At 49.6% G+C, this 20,829-nt stretch overlaps 7 protein-coding genes across 7 annotated transcripts; 1 reads left to right on the top strand and 6 right to left on the bottom strand.

The window, feature by feature from the left end:
- Positions 1 to 471: 471 nt before the first annotated feature.
- N7496_000304 (uncharacterized protein) lies at positions 472 to 3,809 on the top strand (the record flags this gene model as incomplete). Its single annotated transcript, XM_056693235.1, has 3 exons — positions 472 to 2,694; positions 2,750 to 3,235; positions 3,321 to 3,809. The coding sequence occupies 3 exons, from the start codon at positions 472 to 474 to the stop codon at positions 3,807 to 3,809; spliced, it is 3,198 nt and encodes a 1,065-aa protein (XP_056559964.1).
- Positions 3,810 to 4,624: 815 nt separating this feature from the next.
- On the bottom strand, positions 4,625 to 7,465 carry N7496_000303 (uncharacterized protein; the record flags this gene model as incomplete). Its single annotated transcript, XM_056693234.1, has 5 exons — positions 4,625 to 4,950; positions 5,064 to 5,939; positions 5,989 to 6,316; positions 6,372 to 7,162; positions 7,390 to 7,465. 5 exons carry the CDS (start codon positions 7,463 to 7,465, stop codon positions 4,625 to 4,627), a joined length of 2,397 nt encoding a protein of 798 aa, XP_056559963.1.
- A 564-nt stretch (positions 7,466 to 8,029) lies between these two features.
- Positions 8,030 to 9,740, bottom strand: N7496_000302 (uncharacterized protein; the record flags this gene model as incomplete). The annotated part of the gene is made up of 4 exons (XM_056693233.1): positions 8,030 to 8,886; positions 8,951 to 9,154; positions 9,294 to 9,337; positions 9,400 to 9,740. 4 exons carry the CDS (start codon positions 9,738 to 9,740, stop codon positions 8,030 to 8,032), a joined length of 1,446 nt encoding a protein of 481 aa, XP_056559962.1.
- Positions 9,741 to 11,272: 1,532 nt separating this feature from the next.
- N7496_000301 (RNA-binding protein) lies at positions 11,273 to 12,678 on the bottom strand (the record flags this gene model as incomplete). The annotated part of the gene is made up of 4 exons (XM_056693232.1): positions 11,273 to 12,053; positions 12,114 to 12,257; positions 12,317 to 12,421; positions 12,491 to 12,678. 4 exons carry the CDS (start codon positions 12,676 to 12,678, stop codon positions 11,273 to 11,275), a joined length of 1,218 nt encoding a protein of 405 aa, XP_056559961.1.
- Positions 12,679 to 13,080: 402 nt separating this feature from the next.
- On the bottom strand, positions 13,081 to 13,443 carry N7496_000300 (uncharacterized protein; the record flags this gene model as incomplete). Its single annotated transcript, XM_056693231.1, has 1 exon — positions 13,081 to 13,443. One exon carries the CDS (start codon positions 13,441 to 13,443, stop codon positions 13,081 to 13,083), a length of 363 nt encoding a protein of 120 aa, XP_056559960.1.
- Positions 13,444 to 17,627: 4,184 nt separating this feature from the next.
- On the bottom strand, positions 17,628 to 18,482 carry N7496_000299 (general transcription factor IIH subunit TFB6 family; the record flags this gene model as incomplete). The annotated part of the gene is made up of 2 exons (XM_056693230.1): positions 17,628 to 18,028; positions 18,086 to 18,482. The coding sequence occupies 2 exons, from the start codon at positions 18,480 to 18,482 to the stop codon at positions 17,628 to 17,630; spliced, it is 798 nt and encodes a 265-aa protein (XP_056559959.1).
- Positions 18,483 to 19,814: 1,332 nt separating this feature from the next.
- On the bottom strand, positions 19,815 to 20,819 carry N7496_000298 (putative ribosomal small subunit assembly protein; the record flags this gene model as incomplete). Its single annotated transcript, XM_056693229.1, has 2 exons — positions 19,815 to 19,823; positions 19,902 to 20,819. The coding sequence occupies 2 exons, from the start codon at positions 20,817 to 20,819 to the stop codon at positions 19,815 to 19,817; spliced, it is 927 nt and encodes a 308-aa protein (XP_056559958.1).
- Positions 20,820 to 20,829: the final 10 nt, after the last annotated feature.

The raw sequence follows: 20,829 nt of genomic DNA, 5'->3' as shown, positions 1-20,829 counted from the left end.
TTTTTTGTCGAGCGAGTATCATCATCGTTAGGACTCAGCTCCCTAACGTTACTTGGACTTCCTCTTTCCCGGTCCCAAGGGTATTCGTTTATGTTTGGCACTGATATACTGCAAGCCTGCCAAGAAAGATATTCGAAAGTCCAAGTCCTACTATTAAGTTTCAGTGTTACATAGGGTACATGAATTCTCTATCGACTGCTTGATTGGCTAGCTTCTCTTGCGAGAAGTACGCATTGTGCCTAAGCGCCCGGGTGATATGGCGGTGTCTGTCAGCCTCATCCTTGCACTTGCTCTTGCACTGCCCCTCATAGTCATATTTATACGTAGCTTGGCCCTGAATACACTATAGCACCCGAGACTCGCACTTATATCGAAGGTGGGACTACAAAAGTCCTCACCTTCTCGTCCTAGGGCTCTGCATACTCTATACGCTTAACTCGTCCATCTCAGAGATGCTACCCAACCATCACCATGGTCGACACAAATTCTATGAAGAGCGCGTTCATGGGCATGGCTCGGTCCGCCTGCGAAATAACAGAGACCCTTATAGAAGCCTATGCTCCCTACAAAGAAATGAACCGGAGTGTGGCCGCAACATATGGAATTCTCCAGAGTTGTCTGCCACAGTTCCGTATATTCAAGACGGGCAGGCTGTTCGAGGGCTTCGTCTTGCCGAACCCTGATGAGAATAGCCTTACGCGGGTCGAAATACTAGCCGCCATGGCTAGAGTCAAGGTGGGTATTAACGGGTTTCAACAAAATGAGCGCGCTTTACGATTGCCCAATGGAGAACTACGAGAAAGGCTTTTGTGTAGCCGCGGGGTCCTGGATAAAATTTCGGAAAATCTATTGGATTTAGCAAAGGGTTTCAATACGGCTCTAAAGGCAATCGCTCGTCACAAAGCTTCTCCGGAAACGCCTAGGAGTGAGGAAAGGGCAGAGTTCTTTGATATTGTCGCACCCACAGTTCGGCAAGGATATTCGAATCCGATTTCAGAGCATCACGATCTCGGAATCAAGAAGCCGGAGGTGACATATTCTAGACCTATACAAGGCGATACTTCTATCCAGCAGGGATCGGACGAAGTGGATCCGATTCCTGATTTTCAGATCGATATCCCGACAATCATTAGCAAGATAAAGTGGGAAACCCAAAACAAACAACACCAACGGATCGTGTCTTTATTGTCTTCATTGCGCACACCTGAAATGGAGGAGAACTTGACTACGAAGCCCATCGAAAATGCTTCAGAAGGTGATGAGAAATGTGCACCCCGCGATTTCAAGACACCATTCCAGTCTACAACCGAGACCGTGCTTTCCCAGAACAAAGATCCAAACACGCCGCTTTATTCTTGCAAAATCTGTCACTCCGTGGGGAGATGGTCAGACGAGGACTTTATGCAGCGCTTGCATGATAGTCATAAGCAGACATGGCTTTGCCCTTACGGACGTTGCCATGTTGTTCACAGTTCCTTCGATGAGATGGAGAAGCATGTGCTCGTGACTCATCATGATTTACTTTCGCGAGAGGTTCTAAGCCAATATGTTGCAGAAAGCTGTCCAATCTGTCAGAAACCTGTCGCCAACCGCGAGGGATTTGAAGCTTGCGCCTGTCGCCTGTCATCGGGCTGGACTGCTGAAAAGCCTGCCGATCAAAATCCTGTGGAATCCAAGCACCGTGGTGCTTCCGAAGGAGAAAAACATCAAAATAGCAGGGCAAGAAAGAATGACAACGAGGTGGCGAGAAGCTCAAGTTACTCTAATGAGGAAATGACTGAAACGGATGACTTTGAGTCAGACATATCAACCGCACCATCTATCTTCTCCTTGGCAACTCTGCCCTCGACGACTATGACAACAGATACGCGACTAACTATGGATGAGATGCAGACGGCAATCGAGGAGCTTGTCGGCATCTTCTTCTATGATAGACGAATGTCATCACTCTACGTACAAGCCATCGTGGAAAAGAAGATTTCACCAGACCGCTTCGTCCGCAATTTTCGACGACTAATAAAGGGATTTGCAATGAATCTCAAAGATGAAGCGCGTGAAGCAATTGAATTCGATCTTGCAAAGCTAATCGCAACCCGGGCTTGTCTTATCGCTGACAAAATTGGAAGCAAGCTTGAGTTGGGATACATGGATGAGTGGCCGTACACTCCCGCCGCCCGGAACGTTGGAAGAGACTTGACAGCTTATATTAAAGCTAAGCCATCAATACCAGAAGAAATCCTCGAGTCAAGCAGTGATGAGGATGAAGAACACCTAGAGACATTTCTGGCGCTGGTGTCTCACGGCCGAAGCTTTATTCTGGAAAGCGCTGCATTCGACAACCTACGAAAGGAATTGGAGGAATTTGTCAATCCTAATCGTTCGGCCGAATTCTGGTTCGATATTAAATTTAGAGCATTAGCATTTGGACTGAGGTTCTCTCCTTCATTTCTGCGGGGACTTCCGTTGAGGGCCAGTGACTTGGAGTTCCAGATTAAATTTGGACCATCTGCTGCAATCGAAGGCAGCATTGTCTTTCGAAGTCTTTGGGGACTTCGGGTAATAGATATAGCTGCAACGAGGGCGAAGCTCCAGGCGAGAGGCATGGAAAAATACCCACTTTTGAATACGATTCAACGGTTTTGCCGGGGAGAAGGCGACATACCAGAGAAGCATAAGCGATTCAGATGGACCAACGTGAGTGTGTTATCGTGCAACGTAGCATGGTTTTGGAGATGCTAACATACCACAGCGGCATGGCAAAAGACTATATGATGACTATGTTGAACATGAACCGGGTGCTCTTCAAGCTCTTCAAGAATATTTGGGGGCAACGACAGTGCCGAAATCGAGAGCTGGTGATCGTAGTCAAGGTCAGAGCCAAACCTCGTCTGCAGCGGCTCGGTATACCCCAAATTCCAGCGGCCTTCACGCAAGGTCCTGTACATCTACAGCTTCATCCGGCGATATCACCGATCAAACTATCGCCGATCCAGACAGTGAACCTGCTATAGCCTCTCAAGGCATGGGAACAGGCAGCCAGTCATCACGTCCGCTTCTTCTCCTTTCTTGTATTGACCGCCGTGGCCGGCCAATGAAGCTACACCAAGAATACGTCACACATATCACCGACGATCGACAACTCTTCCATGCACTGCGAAATATCTACTTCAGTCACCAACGAAAGTTGGAATCATTCTGGTCATTCAGGACCCTGCATAGTATCCATTTCATGAAGGTATGTATATTATTACCATGGATCCACCCTGAAGCAAACCCAGCACCCCAAATTCAACCTAACACAAGCTAACCAATCATCCCAGTTCCTCTACGCCGGCACAAACTACATAGACATACGCTGTCACCACGAAATCTGTATCCCCGGTCAACCCTGCGCCTGCATCCCACCACCAAGCCTCGTCCCCCCACACGGGTCAACATACCAATGCCGCCCCATCCCCTCAAAGCACTCCCCACCAGTCGGCCCACGCCTAATGATGGATTTCTTCGCAGACCCGGACAGCCGCGCCCCAGGTTCAGATCTCGTCATGCAACAGTTACCCAAGAAACTAGACACCGAACGAACCTCAGATGGCCTCGAGGTCACCGAGGCGTGGGGGATATTCTACCGGGAGGAGTGGAATTGGAAACGGATATGGGGGGTTCTGGTGTTTGGGTTTTTCCCGCCGAGTCTGCTTTTTGGTGTTTTGTGGGGGATTCTGAGGAAGGATGTTCAAGGGGCGTTTGGGGTTGCGAGTTGGTGGATGGCTGGGGCGACGATTCTGCTTGGGAGTTTTGCGACTGCTGTGTGATTAGATGGGTTTCATGTCTGAGTTGGTTATTGGTATATATGTCTACATGGGAAATGTGGCAATATGAATATCAAATCAACTCGGGGAATTAGACTCATCAAATTACGCACACCCACCTTCGCAAGAGAAGTAGACCCGAAACAATCCCTGTAACCATGGGAAAGTCGACTTATAACATAATAGGGAAACCAAGCTAAAGTAGGGCCATTCATTTTGCCATGAGAATTTCAAGGGTCGCCTCTGTTTCCAACCCCTTAAGAAGGGCCTGTAGTCTGGAGGGAGGTATGCGAAACCGAGTGGTATCAATGCACTCGCATGTCCCATTGTGGCCATGGAATGTCCCACCCACCTGGATGGTGCGGCTTTCGAGGGGTGTTCTTCTTTTCTTTTGCCTGTTCAAAGGTAAAAGAAATGCTAACCTTCTCTAAATCTAGGATTGTTACGTTAAAGCATATCGCGATGATTCTTGGACTGCTTTCCAGATTCTGTTATAGTTCAAGTACAAAAACCATCAATAATAATACAAAGGTCACATTAACACATAACATCATAATCATACATAGCATATCATCGTAATCATACATAAAAAGTTGAGCTTCCAGATCAAAAAATGAATGGTCCTCAAAACCATATGCTCTGATTTCAAAAAGCCGCCTTTGCCTTAACCGTCCTTACCACTTGTTCCGTCATAAGAATGACAACCAGCATCTCCAGGACAGGAAGCAGCGGCATCAACACCCGAGCTCGTACTCTCCACAAAATCGTACAATCACTCTAACATCTCAGTGGACGGTGTCCACCTGTAGAACTGTTCATCAGTTCTCGATCCGGTCGACCCGGTCTTCGATCTCTCGTTCCAAGTTACTCAAGAACTTCAGATCCTTCTTCCAGCAAGCCTCAAGCACATCCACGTCAACCTCATCTTTGCACATCTTCAGCAAGAAGAGGATAATCTTCTTCACGCCCAGCGAGTGCGCAGAGTCTTCATCAACCCAGCGCCCATTGGCAAGGAAGACAGGGCTAGCACGGGTCAGGTAGGGGTTGGGGTCATTGAAGTGGGCATACATCGGGCTAGAAGTGTCATCTGGGGCCTTCGTGCAACGGACCTCTGGCTCCGAGATCTTCAAGACGAAGCACATTGCTGTGGGAAAAGAAATTAAGAGTTAGTTCAAAACCAAGAGAAAATGACATGTGGAAGATGAGACATATAGGAGGGGGATACGGTGAGAGGTATTAGTATTGATTCAAACTCACTCTTCATCAGCCTCAAGAAGGAGGCTTGGGGACTTAGGTTCTGGAGTCTTTCCTGCATCTCCTTCAATGTTGCCAGGGGATCCACGACTGGGTCAATCTCCATTTCCACGGGAGCCAATCTGGAATTCTCCAATGGCACAAGATTGGCGTTGCCTGGCGGAGTGCTGGGACGAGAGGCCTCGACATCCTCCTTCTTGCCTTTGGCCTTAGGTTGCGGAGGTGGAGAAAGGCGTCCATGGTACCGACGAAAACTGCGTCCCTTCCGTCTAGAACCTCGAGGCTTGCCCGGGGCAGGTGGGGGTGGGGGAGGTGGAGGGTGGCTCTTCGACTTTGCAGAAGGAATGGCCGGCTTCTTCTCACCCTTCTGCTGGGCTGGCTTTGCCGGCTTCACTGGCATTTTGGAAATTTTGCCTCCAGATAGCCTAGAGACGCCACCGGGGGGTTTGATCTCGTCCTTTCGATGACGGGAATTCAGGGCGTCCAGGGTACTCTGCATGGAATGAGAATTGCTGGTATCACCAGGGTAAGGTCTCAAAGACCCGATTGCATCCATCAAAAGCCGAGTTCTGTTGCGAATGGCCTCTTCACTTGGAGGTGTCACTGGCTTCTTAGTGTCTGGCAAGATCAGCATAGGAGAGTCTGCAGGCAGTATGTCGCCCACATTAAGTTCGTCCATAACCAAGAGCTGATACAATGCATGATGGGACACAGTGTTTTGAGCCTCGTTCATATTTCCGCATCCCTTGAAGGTGCGAAAGAAAATATCTTTGACGGCGACCTCACTGTGCCACTGGTTGCCCAAGATGGCCGTGTTGTACATAGGCGAAGGCGAGTTAGCCTCTTCGCAGAACCCTTGGATTAGAAACTCGTTAGCATCTATCCATCGCAAATGTGGTCAAAATGCAAGGACCTTCAAAAATCTTACCATGGAGCAGATTGACCCAATTCCACTGGGGTTGAGTGGCCCCATTGACTGGCAGCGGAGGAACCATCCAATCGGGATGGTAGTTCCGCATCTCAATCAAGGCCCGGCGACAAGCCACAACTCTGGCCATGTATGCCGAGCCTAAATCAGGGGCTACCAAGATGGTGTGCCCGTACATGACCAAGCGGGCGCCGACCTGCTTGCCATTTCTCCCGCCGTACTTGAACAAGAACTGCGGAGCCAAACGAGCCATAATACATAACGCACCAAGGTAAAACAGGGCCTCATGATCCGACAATTTCTCCAACACAAGGGATCCAAGGGTGGTCTTTGAGATACATGGTCAGTACATACAGATTGACAAAAATGATTGCGCAACATACCTGGTCGTCGTCGTCGTCATGCTGATCGTCCATCTCCGGTACAGATTGGGGAACGGATGCTAAATTTGGCTGGGGACGGCGTATTTCACCCTCTTCAAATGACTCGCCAAATGAGGCTTGTCTAGATGGTGCACCGTATGAAGTGGACCCAAACCCATTCCAAGCACCGGATGCTGGAACGATTGGACCCATGCCAGAGCTCGGTTGAGGCAGGACAGGTGTAGGCGGGGCTCCACGCAAGACCAACTGGGTCTGGAAGGTCTGGGGGAGTAAAGCAGTCATGCGCAAGGTTTCAGCCTGGTTCCTTCCATTTGGAGTATTCTTTCGCTCCATGCTTTGAGGCATGGAAGCCTGGGCAGTCTTTTGACCCAGGCTCGGAACGGACGAATCAGCCATAGGTGTATCACGGACTGGGGTCTGTCCCTTGTTCGGAAGCTGAGGATGGGGGGAGTTCTTTTTCAAAGCCTGCGTAGGCAAGGGAGTCTGACTCTGGGCCAGATCAGAGTTCGGTTTCGGTAGTTGGGGGTTATCAGGAGCCTTCTGCAATTCCTGGGCACGCGAGGCCTGTCCCTGACCCTGGACCAAACCACCGTTCAGTCCCGGGCTCAGAACCACACTCATGGCTTCCAAGAACGCATTGGCCTCGCGCTCTGCCTGGGAAGCAGATATAATCATGTCCACAGTGCAATCTGTGCCCGTGGACGGGCCCTCGTGGGAGGAGACCTGCATGGGAATGGGAGCCGTTGTCAGCGAGGTCTCCGGGGGTGAAACGACAGTCGACGTCGACGAGCCTATCACAAAGGAATCTCCATCAGTATGGTCTCCAGGAACGCACGCAAGTGGTACATGCCAGTGGACGGGCCCTCAGTCGACGAGACCTCCATAGAAGTAGGGATCTCCATGGGAGTCGGGGCAGTTGACAGGGAGGTCTCCGGGGGTGAGAAGACAGTCGACGTCGACGAGTCTACCACAATCCATCAGTATAACCTCCCAAGCCACGTAGAGAAGAGGTACGTACCGGTAACACCCTGATCAGTCATCGGGGTGTCTTGAGCTTGAAGGCTCGGGGTATCACCAGCACCCTGCTGAGCCATGGTGACAATGTCTCGAGGCGAGGAGGTGTTGTTGAATGGAGAGATGAATGGAGAGAGTAGGATTGAGGGGGACTTCAAGTGGGTGTAGGTAGAGAACGAGTCTTGGTGGTTGTGGATGTGGATGGGAAGTTGAACTGGAAGTGGCTGTGGATGGAGAGAAAAAGAGGAAAACAAAGAAGGAAAAAGACGTGATTAAATAACACAACGACGAAGTCACGATCACGGGGGATGAGGGGACGCGTGCCTTCTAGATTGAGAAGGGAGTTTCCATAGAGGACAAACACGGAGAAGAGGTCAATACTACTATGGTGTGGCCATTGATATTAGATATCAAGCAAACACATGATTAACAGTACTGGCATCTACGAGACATCTACTTGTATCAGAAATGGACGTCTTTCATAGGTATTATGCCAATGTCAAGCTCTTCATACATGATCAAGCGTTGTAGAAACAGTCCTCTGGATTGCGTGCTATGTAAAGATATCAACAAAAGAGTATCTCCGAGTCCTCCATAAGAATATTACATGTCTCCTCCTTCTTCTCTTTCCAACCCCTCTCAAACTACAGATCAGTCTCGTTCTCCTTCTTCTCCTTCTCGCCCTCCTTCCGACTCTTCACGTTTACATTGGGACTAACAGTACTCTTCTCTTGAATGCTGATAGAACCAGAAACGTCACGGCTACTAGGCTGCGAACGTTCATGAAGACGTGAAGTCCGCATGGAACCTTGGTTGTTGCCACTTGCTTTGCGAACTTGAGTTGTGGGAGTGGCCGCTGCTTTGACCGGAAGGACGGCCATAGTCGAAGGTGTGTTTGAAGGGGCGCGAGTGCCCATGGGAAGCTTCGTGGGGGTCATAGCATCGATCAGTAGATTGTAGCGCTCCTCATCCATGGGAGCGGACATGCTCGAGTGCTTGCTATGCTCGAAGCTCATACCAGTCATGCTGGAGATTGCCCGGCTACCGGAAGAGGTGCTGTAGTCTGGCATTGGGACATCCTCACGGGACGACCGGGCACCGCGGTGCCGCCAGGCCACATCATCAACGAATGGGTCCCTGACGGGCTGGATGAATGACGCGTGTTGACGATCTGGGAACCCAGGCCAACGAGGATTTCGGGAGGGAGTTTGTGCCGAGGAGAATGGGTACAACTGGGATGTCGAAAGTGGAAAGGCACGACCCGAAGCCCAAGCGTTGTTGTATGCAATAGGTGCTTGACTGCTGCTGGATGGATTGTTCGCCACCATTGACGCCATGGAGGTCATGGGCACGCGCGTTTCAGGTTTTCTAGGTGAATGGGCATGAGTATCCTCCTGCTCCCTCGGATCGGCACTCTGGTCGACCTTGTACACAGTTCGAGACGCAGTTTGAGGCCACATCTGAGGATTCGGCCATGCGATTTGGGAAAACTCCAAAATGTCTATTCATAACAATTAGTACATCACCAAGCTCTTCTCATACTCAATTTCACATGGTATACATACGCTGAGGGGCATGCTGGAAAGAGAAGAACATAACATCTTTGACTCTCTCAAACGGGGGCGAGCGATTGGGACGAGAGAAGCCCTCTGCAAGAACAATCTTGATCCGGCCCAATTCATCAGAAGCGTTCCAGTGCCGCTGCTCCAGGATCTCGCCATGGAATGGAGGGAATCGCAGGGAGTCTTGATTCCCCTCACGATCGATATCTAGTCAGGTTAGAAAACAACACCATCATGTGCAGTTGGGAGGTTGATAAATACCAGAGCTCATATCTTGAGAGAGAGGAGAAGCGTCAGTCCAAACATCAAACCAGGGGAGAAACAAAGTTGAACATCCAGGACTCACCGATAACATAGGGCCACGCCGCTCTCTGTCCAAAGACACCTGCCCTATAAAACAATTAGTCCCAATCCGTAGGTAGATGCTTCACTCCTCAAGACTCAAGACTCACGCAACACAGTTTCCATCAACAAAAACACGCGCCTCGTACAACAAGACATCATCCGGCTGCATCAAGCTCTCAATCAACCTGCTGGGGCGGGGGTGCTCCCAGCTGTGAATCGAAACGCGAAATCGACTATCGCGTGGCATCGTCGGGATGAAAGAGGTCAAGATGGGAATATGGCCATGGTTGCCCTGGACGCGAAGGTAGGCGGTTGGGCCGAGGATAGTCGGGTTCTGGAGATATGGGGATTCGGTATCTCTGGTAACGAAGCATTGTGTTTTGAACTCCTGGATGGGCACTCTGGTGCCATCTGGGAAGAGAAGGACATCCCAGTTCTCGTAACGCATTGTGTGTGTGGATCGTGTAGTTGGATAAAGGTGAGATGTGATGGGCGGTAGAATGGATGGGGACGCGTCGTGTGCTCTGTTCAAGTTGTTGATGTTAAGGTGCTTGACGGGAAAGATGGAGTAAGAGAGATGGCGAGGTTTTTGGAGTGGAAGGAACAGAGAAAAGGTTTACTAAATGAAGAGAAAGTAAACAGGAAGTTGGGAAAGAGGAAGGAGCAAAAAAGGAAGGCACCATCAACAACAGGCCTAGTCTACTCATCAAGTATTCACAGTATAGAATAACACTCATGCTTCAAGTTCTAACCAACATCATCCATATATTGTCTATCTTCCATAAACCTACATGACAAAAAAGCATGATCAATGTGATCAAAAGACATTCACATTGCAATGCCTCTCCAACCACTCAAAGAAACTCGAGAAAGGAAGATAAAAGCGACAAGGGGAATCATCCAAGCCAAGCGCATTGAACCAAAGAACCGCTCGGAAGCAAAAATCCTCATGCGTATACGCCGTACAACCAAGATTAAGATCAAGCATCAGGAACATGAGAAACTCTCTAAGCTACAAGGGACGACGACGGTCATATCTGCCAAAAACTCATACAGCCAAGTGCAAAACAAGAAAGATGGCAGCATCAAGAGTCAAAGAGAGGCTAAAGCATTCACGATAAACCAAAAGGAGCGCATGGAAAGGTATTGCAATGAGAGAAAGAAATCCCAACAAGCGGCAAACACACGAAGCAAGACGTGTTGTACAAGTCGGTAATCAGTCTAACGAGAAGAACCAAAAGTCCAATCCAAGAAAAAAAGAGAGGGAAAGGAAATAGCCGAACGCGCGGGCCGTTCGAAGCAAGAAACATAAATTCAATTTGGCTGCTCGATCAAGAGAGAGAGAAACAGACAAAGGAAAAGAATAAGAGTGGAAGAGTGACTTGCGAATGACTGAAATATCTTGGAACTTTTCGCAGAAGGCCTGCCCATGGAGTATAGAGTAAAAAGAAACGCATGGAGAATACGGACTTTCGTTACACGCGAACGGGAACCCCAGGGCGGGGATTGAGAAAGAAAAAGAGATAGCAGGATAACCATAAAATAACTTTGAGAGGGGGGGCATCGAGCGTGGGGGATAACAAGGGGGAAAGTACGAATTTGGGTTGGAATGGTTGGAGATACAGAAGGGAAAAAAAAAATAAAAGAGACCATAAGGAAAAGGAGATCGTTGGATCCGACAGGGGCAAGGGGGAAACACGAAGAAAACGGCTCAGATCTTGCTAAGATAAAAGCGCTCAACGAAATATGCGTAGCACAGGAGAGAAAATGCTCATCAAGAGCTATAGCAGCGTCATGGGCAAGGTGTAAAAACCAGGAGAGAGGGAGAAGAGGGAAGAAGCAAATTTGTTATGGAGAAACAAAAAAGAAGAGGCCCATCATTGGAATGATGCAAAAACAACTCCTGCTGGTGCTTTCAATCAAAGAAGAACGCGCTTACTGGAAGAGAAGAGAAGTAGTCAGCCGACCGAGCCTGATAACTCAAGAGTGTTCGGGGGCCGGGCTGCCGGGGTGACTGCTAACCTTCATTGGGGCAAACCCGCCATACTGGTGAGCCGGGGGCATGCCCATGGAGGGGTACATGGGAGGGGGAGGGGGAGCCGGACGGTAGGGGCTGCCAGCAGGGCCGGAGTTGTTCTGGGAACGGCCCCAGCTCAGACGGACACGAGAGTTACCAATGGGGTAGCCCTGCATCTGGTTGATGGCCATCTCAGCAGCGTGGCGCTGGACGAACTGGACAAAACCACAGCCCTTTCCAGGGGGAATCTTGACGTAGGTGATCTCTCCGAATCCCTGGAAGAAAGAGCGGAGCTCATCCTCGGTAACGTAGCCAGAGAGGCCACCGACGAAGACGGTGGTGTTGTTGGGGTCGGTGAACTGGTTCATGGGCTGGGGAGCGCCGTAGAAGCCGATGGGGGGACCGCCCATAGGAGGGTACATGCCGGCGGGGCCGGGCATGCCGCCCATGTTGGCAGCACCGACACCGGGACCCTTGTTCTTGGGGGTAGCGGTGGAGATGCGCATGGGGCGGTTGCCGCAGTAGACACCCTGCATCTCGGTGAGAGCACGCTGCTGGTCGTTCTCATCGGAGAAGCGAACGAAACCGTAGCCACGGGACATGCCGCTGATGGGGTCGGTCATGATCTTGGCGGACTTGCAAGAGGGGAAGCGGCTCTGGAAGAGGGAGACGAGAACGTATTCGTTAACCTCGGGGCCGAGATCACCAACGAAGATGGAGTACTCGGGGCCACGGTCATCACGGCTGAAACAGAGGTTAGCTAAAGCCCCAAATTGGATGTCAGAGTAAAGGGTAACTGCTCACCTGCGGTCAGCGAGGCCACCACCAGTAGCCCAGTTCAGCTTGAAGACACGGTTGGTGTTGGGCATGGGAGTGCCGTTGAGGGAGAGGGCCTTGGCGGCAGCGGCGGGGGAAGCAAAGTCCACGAAGCAGTATCCAGCGTTGCTCCTACTACCAACATTAGGATCTTTTGAAGTTCTCAAAGCAAAAGATGGAAAAGGTCTTACCCAGAGAACTTGTCACGGATCATCTTGACGTTGACCTGCTCACCCATCTGGAACCACAGGTTGCGGATGAAGTTCTCATCAATCCAGGGCTCAAGCTCACCCATCCTGGAGCAGAAAGTTAGTGATTTGAGTCTTATCGCCTGAAACTGAGATCTAGGGCGAGGAAAAACATACCAGAGAGTGGTCTTGCCATCAGCACCCTGCTGAGGACCGGGAGCGGCAGCAGCATCACCGGCGGGACCCTGGAAGGGAGCACCAGCGGGATCAGCCTGGCCGGTCATGGTGGTGTCGGCCTGAGCCGGGGCACCAGCAGCGGCAGCGGCGTCCTGGTTGGGGAAGGAATCGAAGTTCTGGAAAGACATTGTTGCTTGCAAAGATCAAACGTGTCCGAAAATCGAGGTAGGAATAATGAGACGGCCTGAAAAACTTCGTGGAGTCGTTAAGGAGAGACCGTAAGATGTAGCGAGCACAACTTCGTAAACCCAAGAACTAAGAGATGGGCGTTAGGCTTCCTGGAATTGCCGAAGCAAGAAAATGTTAGAAGGGGGTTCAGTCTCGTCTGATGTCGTAGTACTCGTAGAGCGGACGTAGGAGAAACAAGAAAAATGCGTGGAACGAGCAAGGGTTGAGGTAAAGAGGATAGAAAGAAGCGCAAGGGTGCGTGTGAGGAGATAGATGCGTGCGCATAAATTTGGCGCAGTGAATTCGCAGGGAAAAACAAAGAGAAGGGTTGGGTTGGTAGGCGTGTGTGTGTAGGGTTGAGACTATCGAGGGCAAAAGACAGAAGGGCCGTAGTGATCGCAATAGCTAGCAAAGCTCCGCCAGGCTGTGATCGCAGAGCAGGCACCGGAATTCGCCAAGGCCAGGTTTTTTTTTTCTTCCAGGCAGCGCACCATCGCAAGAGGCCGGACCAGGAAGCGCAGGTAACCGATTCGAATGCGCCAGGCAGATGAGAAAGCGTTTGTCGTGATGGTACAGCTAGGACCCGCATGCGGCCGTTTCCGTCCAGTCTCTCCATCGCCGGGGCGATTGCGACCATCCACCACAACGCCCCCCACCAACATAGCCTCTCTCATCCACTCAGGGCCGTGCAACCGACTTAACTCTGTAATCGTGATTGCGACCATAGCGACGGCGATGAAATGATGGCGGGCGGTGAGCGACCGGGCGAGAGCAGCGGAATCGGGCGGCGCGATGCGGTTCCCGCAAGAGAAAAAGCTGGTCCGGGTGTCCAGCCCCCCACGCGACGATAGAGCCGACCGAGAGAATATCAAGCGCAGGTCATTGACGATCGCGATGCGCTTGAGAGCGAAAGTCCAGAGAGATGGGGGAAAACGTGTAGAGCAGTCGTGGGTAGTAGCGGGGAGGGGAGGGGATTTTGGGATGAATGATGAAAGAGGCTTTTTTTTCGCATAGAGAAAAACCAACGAAACGAAACTCACCAAGGGGAATATTGGAAAGACCTCGAGAAAGCTCAAAACGAAACGAGAAGAGAAGACTTGCGAGAGAAGACGTGGAAAAAGCACAACTCCCGAAACGGCGCGCAAGACAGAACGAAGCAGAGGGATGGAAACAATAGGAAAGAGGGAGGGGAAGAAAGTTGGAGGAGGGGAAAAGAAAGCGATGAAGAAGTTCTCTTGCGCCGGTTTTTCCTGGGAAAGGGCGAAACCCAGCGAAACGAGACCAAAACCGGTGGAAAGAGAGGGGAAGTGAGAGAAAAAATGCGTGAGATTGGGAGAGGCTGAATGTATGATACCTGACGAGACGGGGTATGGTATGTATTGGTATTGAGAATGGATGGTCCGTGGTGTGATGATGGTATGGTAAAGATAATACCGTATATTATTTGAGCTGTGTAGAATAATAATTAGTAGTATACAGAAGAACAATAATAGTAGTATAATCCAGTTACCTATCAAGAGAAACAAAGTCTAGCATAATTTATTTGTCTAGGATAATTGCCTCCTCACTTTCCTACTATTAATCCTCCAGTCCAATCATTCACTCCTCGTATGCCATACATATTCCCGACTCTCTGGACTCGCATGCGCGGTTCCTGTACGAGACCCCGGACCTTGCCCCAAAGTCAAAGCGCGGTGATATCAGATATGCGGGGGACCTGCGACCGTCTCACCATGTTCTAAGATCTCATACATAAACAGATCTAGCTATACAATAGGTTAGGGTCTAATAACCACCGATTATACTCTTGTACATACAGTACATACTATAATGCTCCGTATTCTAGCTTTACTCCTATGATTGGGCCAATCTACCAGCTGACCACACGGATCCCAGGATACACTTCCGCTCTCATCCGAAAATCTCGGCCAGAGTTACAAACTTACAATAGGCCTCTCTATACGAAGGACTTCATATGCTCATCATCACCGAAGTGTACTCCGCATACGCGGGGGAGAACACCGAGTCATCAGGCCCAGGGCCAGGGGAAAGCAGTTTAAAAAACAAAAACCAAAACCAAAACCCCAAATCCTAATCCTAATCCATGCATGAAATCTGCAAGGATCAAGAACTGTCGTCGACCTTGCAATGTGACTTGTCGCAAAAACGCCCTTTCAATTCAAAAGCAAATCCAAATTCAACTTTGACACAAAGGCTGTTGCCCGTGGGCATTCTCGATGGAGATTATCATTGCAGATACTATACAGCTATACAGTTATACAGCTAGACTGCTTCAATCTAGAGCATATCATACAGTGCTGTAGTTGCAACTGTTTCTGCTGAAGTGGATCATTCAGCTGCCCTCTACACAAGCGAGTACTCTACTGACTATCAAATGTCAATTCCCTCGGCCTCTCGGGTAAGAATCTGAGCTGAGCAAAGCCCCCGAACAAACGGGACAAGCTCCACTGGACGCCACAGAACCATGGAAATGGCTGACGGTCTGGTATTGTAAATTATTTTGTGGCTGCTGTATTGCCATTCTCACCGCTTTCCTGTATTGTCTTGCAGAGTTGATTCCTTGTATTTTAGGCTTATATTGGGCATCATCGATCAATGTCGGATTACAGCTTCCACTCTAGCATTGAGAAATGGAGGGCAATTTATTTTTCCATCTAAAGCTACTAATGTTCTACTCTGCTATGAACACAGAATTACCTATATAAGATATATCAATCGTTTATACACTTTTGATAAAGGATAAAACTACATTACTAGCATAACAGTCCATCACACAAGTACATATCTGTCTTTCTCGAAGCAAGGTTCTCAGATCCATGTCCAGAAAAGCAAGGACAATCCCACAACGATACGTCACTCGCGTACAGCATCGAGCTGAACCAAACCCACGGGCCCAAGTTCCTTGGTCTGTGCGACCCTCTCATTGGGTTTGAGTTGGTGGGTCCTGGTAATATCTGTTTTTCCATTCTTTACATTGGATACTTTACACACATAATCTATCGTCGGTCGTACGCCTGCCACTATTGATGCTGGAGGAGTACGATCGTGTCTTCTCGAGGTTTCTATCTCTCTATTATATTCTCAATAGCAGAGTTTTCAAGACACTGTCAATCTAGACTTGGCGCAAGCGCGTGCGCATACTGTACTTTCTCATAGTGTTATACTGCAGTACTAGTGTAGCTCTCATTCTCTTCCTCCCCGGCCTACCCACGGGACGCGACGCGTTCATTGTGGCCCTTGATCTTTCTTTGTTTTGTTCGTCCCAACCAGATTAGATCTTCATGGAAGGTCTTGGAACTTGTAACACGACTACAATACACCCTTAATTTCCCGGTATGAGTAAGGGATTGCTGATCCTGAGACCGGTGCGGGAGGGCAGGGCAGGGCAGGGCCAGGACGTAGGGCAGCGAATTTGATGCCCGAGGAAACCCCCCGTCTAATCTCTAATAAGTGAATCCTTGCATGTGTTTCAATCGTTGAGATAGACTATGCGATCGCGCTTAATTTCTGTGCGACGGCAGGTTGGTGGGACCCCTGCAGCATAGCATTGCCTAGGTAATGCCGATTTGATAATATTGCGGTCTTGTATTTGGTGATAGGGTTGGTAACCTCCCTACTTATAATACTGAAATAAGCATCAATATAGACACGACCCCGTGCGTGGCACTACTCTTAATTAAAATTTAGGGATTCGCACATTGATTATCGAGTCTAGTATCTACTATACTCTAGCACATATAACTTCAAAGTAAAGAAACGCGCGACTCGCGTAAAAACGCGCACTTCCCAACAAGGGCATATTAATAATTGCCCCCGCGAACCATGGAACACAGCTTCAACCACCCAACCATCGGAAAAGGAAGAGAAGAACATACCAAACAATAAATTAGGGCTCAATTACCGAGGACACCACATAGAAAGTCATATCTACCCTCCCTCCCAGCAATCACCAACTTCACATACTTCTGTCGATGAAGAATCAAAATCCTCCGAACATCCAACCCAAATCCCAGTACTCTGTATTAACATGCAAGTAATCGCCTCTCGCCCAGGCCGTGGCTCAGGCCCGAGGCTGAGCAGCCCCCAAGACCCAAGCGGCTCCACTTTCAGGGCTCGCATCCACATTAGTTCGCGACTCTTGCAGCCAAAGAGATGCCCGGGTCTCGCTTCTCTTGATACGAGGCTGTATGGGGGCCGTATTTAATATACGGAACGCACACTGGCTGACTCTCATGACAGAACGGAACGGGGTACGGGGTGTGGTTTTGAATTGTTACATACGTACTACCGGAGGGTTACCAAGGTAGTGTAGTGTAGTGTATTGTGGGTTACTCTTTTTTTTCTTTCTTGGGTCCATGGACCCGGGTGCTTGGGACGTGATGTGTATAAATTTATATTTGTACGGTAGTGATTGCCTATTTAAGGACACCTGAGGAATGGCACCTCCACTCGTTTCTTTTTTTGGTGGTTGCGTGTGGGTGGGGTTGGTGTGTTTTCGAGAAGGTTCGCGTCTTGTTTGATTTTTTAGGCGGCTCGGTGGAGTGGGACTGGTCTGTGTGGAGGATATCAAGTAGATTAGGGCAGACATGAAGAAAATGTATATAGAAAATCCGATGGATATGAGTCTAGCATTGACTCTTTCGGGTTTTGTGACAATATGATATCCACAAGGCTTTTATCAGCCCTGGGTAGACCACTTCCCCATATACAGTTTCAATGTAGGATAAATCATCCACTAGAATACCTCCATAAAAAAACAACCCCCTCAAGAATCAAAATCATCTCAAACAATTCCAACTACCTAAACGCCATACCAGCGCCAAATACACACACATAAAAACCAAAGCCCATCCCTATCTAATCAACTCCAAGCCTCATCCGGATCTCCCTAATCTCCGAGAAGCATCAAAACACGCTCATAAATACGCGTCGCCTGCATCATCCACGGCGGCATCTCCGGCTCCTCCCAATCATCATACTCCCCATCCCCATTCTCGTCCTCATCCTCGTCATCCTGAGACTGGGGCATCATGGAAAAGAGATTGGTGCGGGTGGACTCGGCGATGCTGCGAATTCGGACTTTTTGCGTCTGCGTGACGAATGGGCGGTCGGGGTTTGCGCCGGGGAGGCGTACGTGTGATAGTGGGTGTTCGCCCTGCATGAGCGCGATGAAGAAGTAATCTAGTTTGTTGAGGATTGTTAGGGTGGGCTCTGGGTCGAAGGGGTATGTTCCCAGGGATCGTTCTAGGATGCCGGCTAGAGTGATCAGGCCTTCGACTTGGATTGAGGCTGTGGAAAGGTGTTAGTAAATGGATGCAAAACTATGTTCATGTATTGGGAACTTACGTGTTGCTGATTCCCAGAGCATATCGGCCGTACCCTCGATATCATCTGCCAATTGCTGGATGCAAGTATATCGACTAAAACCGGGCTGGGTATTTGACGTGTCCATGCCCATTTGGGCTTTCATTTGGCGGAAATTGATTCGGTCGATGGCGGTACTCAGACGGCCGCGGAGTTGTACCTCTGCATTTGAGCCCGAGGGAAAGGGTGCCTCGCGTTGAGGCGGGACGCGAAGTGAGGGAACCCATGGTATGTTGGTGGAGACGGGGCCGGCATGTTCAGATGGCAGGTCTGAAGAGCCGTTTGTAGACGGTTGTTGAGGTTGAGCTGGCTGGAAAGGGACATCCTCGAACTCGACGTCTTCGTCAGAGTCGACGCCGTTTGAAGGTGGGTTGGCCATGATGGGCGGGACTGTGCGGGTTGTATGAAGTGGGGATTCGGGGGGCTTTGTAGTACGGAAAGGGAAACAAAGAAAGTGAGATGTAGGAGTTGATTGGAACAGTGAAGTGAAGAGTTGTCTTAAATGGCCAGGGTTGTTGCTTTGATGAGTTGTTGAGCACGTCCAAGAGGGCAGCTGAGGTCCTGTGACCACGTTGCTTCCACGTTACCACCCAACTCGATAAACGGAAGTTCCCGTGGAAGAAGTGGTAGGTCCCTCGTACGAGGTTACTCTAGCTAATTCGAGAATAGAATCTTGTGTAACAAAATGATAGAGCTCAACGTGAGCTGAGAACGTGGGATGTCATGCCAAGCCTTGGTCTGTGCGGGGTTGGACATGATGTGCATTTCAATATTCACGTCAAAGAAAATATTACAATCTCGATTAATTTTGAGGCTTATTGTGCTTGAAATATACAGATGCTGATTTCGCTAGCTCCACTATCCATTCAATTACGTTCATTGGACTGGTTGGCCATTCAATACCTCACGGTCCTTATTTGAGGTCCCTTCCATATGCGGCTTACTATGCTCGCCCGCTTCCTATTGTCAACTATCAACCTCCCTAGCCCGAGACTAGAAGCTTGATAGTGGAGGTATCGGGTATTGACTACCTAAATAGAGACAATTTTGTAGGATTGGGATTATACACTACGCCTAAGTCTGTCTTTACCGATTATATATCCTGGTATCGTCCAAGTTGTGTGCGGTCTTATCTCAGATCTAGAGCAGGCTAAACAAGAGTTTAATAGGTAACACCAGGCATCCTATAAATACAAGAAATAATTTTCACAACCAATGATAATACAGACATAAGACTACGTCATCCATCCTTATCAATCCAGGGCCATGGATGAGCCTGATTTTCATCTTAAACAACTTTCAAATTCGATATTCGTAGCTACAAAGGTATCCAATAAATCAAAAGAACCCTGTCAGACATAAATCCATACAACAATCAGCAACTGCCCAACAAACGTAAGAATACACACGAAACTCGACAATCTCCATTTCAGAGGGTGAGAAGATTATTTGTAACGCTGGTGTTTGATGGCATTGCAAAACAGCGGACTAGGCGCGTTTTGCTACACTGGCCCCAGCGGACTCATCATAGGAGATAAAGATGAATGATATGAATAGAATACAAAGAAAGAGAGAGAGAGAATTGGAAAAAAAATAAATGAATGAGATATATAAAAACTTACACTGTACCAGGAACTCGATAAGATAGAATAATGTCCCCAGTCCAGCCCGGCTGGAACTCCCAAAACGCCATGCTTTTATGCTATACACCTCATTCGGGCTAAAACAGACGCAAGAAGAGGGTTAGCAATCATATCCAAAGCATAATCCATGTCCACATCCAAAAGGCAAGACTTACCCGAATCTTCCCCCTCCGCATCTTAATATCCTCCAACTTGCGCTTATCCTCATCAAACCGCCGAAGCAACATCTGCTGCCTCTCCTTCCTCTTCTCACGACTCTGGAACCGATAAAAGTCCTCCAACCCTTCCTCCTTCTTCTTCTGCTTCTCAACAAGCTCCTTCATCTCCTCCTCCCGCGCCACAGAATTCAACTTCGGCCCATTCGTAACAGTAACGAAGCCATCCTCATCCGGTTCCCCAGCCTTCCTAGACTCCTCCTTCTTCCGCGCCTCGGATACCTGCTCAAAGACGGTCATGAAGTCGTTGACCGTGCGCAGCAGCGCGCCCCGCTCGGGATACCGTCTCTTCTCGTGGGAAAGGTATCGCTGTACGCCTAGTGCGGGGACACGCTCTGTCGGGATGCCGTCGCCCCAGAGGAGGGTTGTGCCCTTGCGGGCGGCCTTGCTGGCGGCTTTCAGGCTGGATTCCATGCTGGGTTTGTCGGCGAAGACGATGATAGCGTGGGCGCCGGATTTTTGGAGCGCGCGGTCCCAGGTTGACGGGGCGTGGATGGAGTCTAGGGTTCCTTGGAGGTCATCTGCGGTGACGCGCTTGCGTTTTTTGTTGGAGCGGTGCGAGAGGTTGGGTTCTGTTGCTGTTGCCAGGCCGGGCTTTTTCACGGGGACGTCTTCGAAGGTTACGCGCTCGACGCGGCCGGCGGAGAGTTGGGTACTGAAGAGGTTGCGTAGGTGGACTTCTGTTGTGTCGATTGGGGCGTTGACGATGAAGAGGGAGCGGGTGGAGTCTGGGTCTGGAATGCGTGGCTCGTGGGGGCGGATGTAGAGGTAGTGGGTTGCTGGTGTTGGGTACGTGGATGTTGGTGGGAGTTGGAGTGGGAGGGTCGTGTAGCCCGCCACTTCGACGGTGGCCTTCATGATTGAGGGT

The sequence above is a fragment of the Penicillium cataractarum genome, assembly GCF_028827025.1.
Source record: "Penicillium cataractarum strain IBT 29864 chromosome Unknown utg000001l, whole genome shotgun sequence".
NCBI classification, from domain to species: domain Eukaryota; kingdom Fungi; phylum Ascomycota; class Eurotiomycetes; order Eurotiales; family Aspergillaceae; genus Penicillium; species Penicillium cataractarum.
Note: the sequence above shows the minus strand (reverse complement) of the source record. Positions and strands in the feature narration are given on the sequence as shown.